This window comes from Charadrius vociferus, unplaced genomic scaffold (genome assembly GCF_000708025.1).
Source record: "Charadrius vociferus isolate BGI_N301 unplaced genomic scaffold, ASM70802v2 scaffold497, whole genome shotgun sequence".
Classification (NCBI taxonomy): Eukaryota; Metazoa; Chordata; class Aves; order Charadriiformes; family Charadriidae; genus Charadrius; species Charadrius vociferus.
The window spans coordinates 37,504-40,244 of NW_009649182.1; the positions used below are offsets into that span (position 1 = coordinate 37,504).

A 2,741-nucleotide genomic window follows, 5' to 3' on the forward strand; every position below is an offset into this window, starting at 1 on the left:
GCGCGGTGGTGAGGGGCGTGCGGCGGTGCGTGGCCAAGAGCCGCTCCATCTGCGTGGCCACCGGCGACCCCCATTACACCACCTTCGACGGGCGCCGCTACGACTTCATGGGCACCTGCGTCTACCAGTTGGCCGCCCTCTGCTCTGATGACCCCACCCTGATCCCCTTCACCGTCACGGTGGAGAACAACAACCGGGGCAGCCGCGTGGTCTCCTACACCAAGGAGGTCACCTTGGAGGTCTACAACATGACCCTCAGCCTCAGCCAGGCGCACCCTCAGAAGCTCAAGGTAAGGGAGAATGAGGGGCCGGTTGAGTTGCAAGGTCTTTGAGTGGCGTCTGGGTGGGCTGTAAGGTCCTTGCGTGGTGTCTAGGAGGGTTCCAAGGTCATTGTGTGGCATTTGGTGGGGTTGCAAGGTCATTGCATGGTGGTCTGAGTTGGCTGCCAGGTCATTGCGTGGCATTTGGTGGGGTTGCAAGGTCATTGCATGGTGTCCAGCTGGCTTGCCAACTCATTGCGTGGCATTTGGTGGGGCTGCAAGGTCATTGCATGGTGGTCTGAGTTGGCTGCAAGGTCATTGCGTGGCATTCGGTGGGGTTGCAAGGTCATTGCATGGTGTCCTGCTTGGCTGCCAACTCAGCGTGGCATCTGGGTGGGTTCCAAGGTCATGGCATGGCATTTGGTGGGGTTGCAAGGTCATTGCATGGTTGGTGGTCTGGGTGGGCTGCAAGATCATCGCATGGCATTTGGTGGGGCTGCAAGGTCACTGCATGGTGTGCTGCTGGGTTGACAACTCATTGCATGGCATTTGGTGGGGTTGCAAGGTCATTGCATGGTGTCCTGCTGGGTTGCCAACTCGTTACGTGGCATCTGGGTGGGCTGCAAGGTCGTTGTGTGGTGTTTAGGTGGGTTTCAAGGTCCTTGTGTGGTGTCTAGGCGGGTTGCAAGGTCATTGCATGGCATTTGGTGGGGTTGCAAGGTCATTGCATGGTGTCCTGCTGGGTTGCCAACTCGTTACGTGGCATCTGGGTGGGCTGCAAGGTCGTTGTGTGGTGTTTAGGTGGGTTTCAAGGTCCTTGTGTGGTGTCTAGGCGGGTTGCAAGGTCATTGCATGGCATTTGGTGGGGTTGCAAGGTCATTGCATGGTGTCCTGCTGGGTTGCCAACTCGTTACGTGGCATCTGGGTGGGCTGCAAGGTCGTTGTGTGGTGTTTAGGTGGGTTTCAAGGTCCTTGTGTGGTGTCTAGGCGGGTTGCAAGGTCATTGCATGGCATTTGGTGGGGTTGCAAGGTCATTGCATGGTGTCCAGCTGGCTTGCCAACTCATTGCATGGCATTTGGTGGGGTTGCAAGGTCATTGCATGGTGTCCAGCTGGCTTGCCAACTCATTGCATGGCATTTGGTGGGGTTGCAAGGTCATTGCATGGTGTCCTGCTGGGTTGCCAACTCATTGCGTGGCATCTGGGTGGGTTTCAAGGTCGTATGGCATGGGGTTGAGTAGCAAGCTTGTTGCATGGCCTCTTGGTGGGCCTCAAAGCTGTTGCGCGACATCTTGGTGGGCGTCAGATTTGCTGTGTGGCCTCTTGGTGGACCTCAGATTTACTGCGTGGCTTCTTGGTGGTCTTCAAAGCTGTTGTGTGGCATCTTGGTGGGCGTCAGATTTGCTGTGTGGCCTCTTGGGGGGCCTCGGGGTTGCTGCGTGGCCTCTTGGCGGGCTTCAAAGCTGTTGTATGGCATCTTGGTGGACTTCAAAGCCGTTGCGTGGCCTCTTGGTGGGCCTCAGAGTTGCTGCATGGCCTCTTGGTGGGCTTCAAAGCTGTTGTATGGTGTCTTGGTGGGCCTCAAAGCTGCTGTGTGGTATCTTGGTGGGCTTCATAGTTGTTGCGTGGCATCTTGGTGGACGTCAAAGCCATTGCGTGGCATCTTGGTGGGCTTCAAAGCTTTTGCATGTCATCTTGTTGGGCCTCAGAATCCTTGCGTGGCCTCTTGGTGGGCCTCAGTGTTGCTGTGTGGCCTCTTGGTGGGCTTCAAAGCTGTTGCGTGGCCTCTTGGTGGGCCTCAGTGTTGCTGTGTGGCCTCTTGGTGGGCTTCAAAGCTGTTGCGTGGCCTCTTGGTGGGCCTCAGTGTTGCTGTGTGGCCTCTTGGTGGGCTTCAAAGCTGTTGCGTGGCCTCTTGGTGGGCCTCAGAGTCATTGCATGGCATGTTGGTGGGCCTCGGTGCTGCTGTGTGGCCTCTTGGTGGGCCTCAGAGTTGCCGCGTGGCATCTTGGTGGGCTTCAAAGCTTTTGCATGTCATCTTGTTGGGCCTCAGAATCCTTGCGTGGCCTCTTGGTGGGCCTCAGTGTTGCTGTGTGGCCTCTTGGTGGGCTTCAAAGCTGTTGCGTGGCCTCTTGGTGGGCTTCAAAGCCATTGTGTGGCTTCACGCACCCTACGGTGTCCTTCCAGGTCAACGGGATCCTGGTGGATCTGCCCTTCAGCCACGCTGACAAACTCCAGGTCTACCTCAGGGGGGTCCACGGCTTCATCAAGACCGACTTCGAGGTCATCGTCACCTTCGACTGGTACAGCTACGCCCGCGTCATCCTCCCCAACACCTACTCGCGGGCCGTCTGCGGCCTCTGCGGCAACGCCGACGGCGACCCCGGGAACGACTTGGCTTTGCCCAACGGGCAACCGGCTCCCGACGAAATCCAATTTGCCGACTCCTGGAAAGTGGCCGACATCCCCGGTTGGACCACCGGGT

The 2,741-nt window shown here is 57.8% G+C and overlaps 1 protein-coding gene across 1 annotated transcript in view; it reads left to right on the forward strand.

Moving 5' to 3' along the window:
- Positions 1–2,741, forward strand: part of LOC104289681 (IgGFc-binding protein-like) — a 26,399-nt gene that overhangs the window by 21,031 nt on the left and 2,627 nt on the right. Inside the window, exons 15-16 of the mRNA XM_009888668.1 lie at positions 14–290; positions 2,444–2,739. Coding sequence (XP_009886970.1) covers positions 14–290; positions 2,444–2,739 — 573 coding nt within the window. The remainder of the gene's footprint in view (positions 1–13; positions 291–2,443; positions 2,740–2,741) is intronic.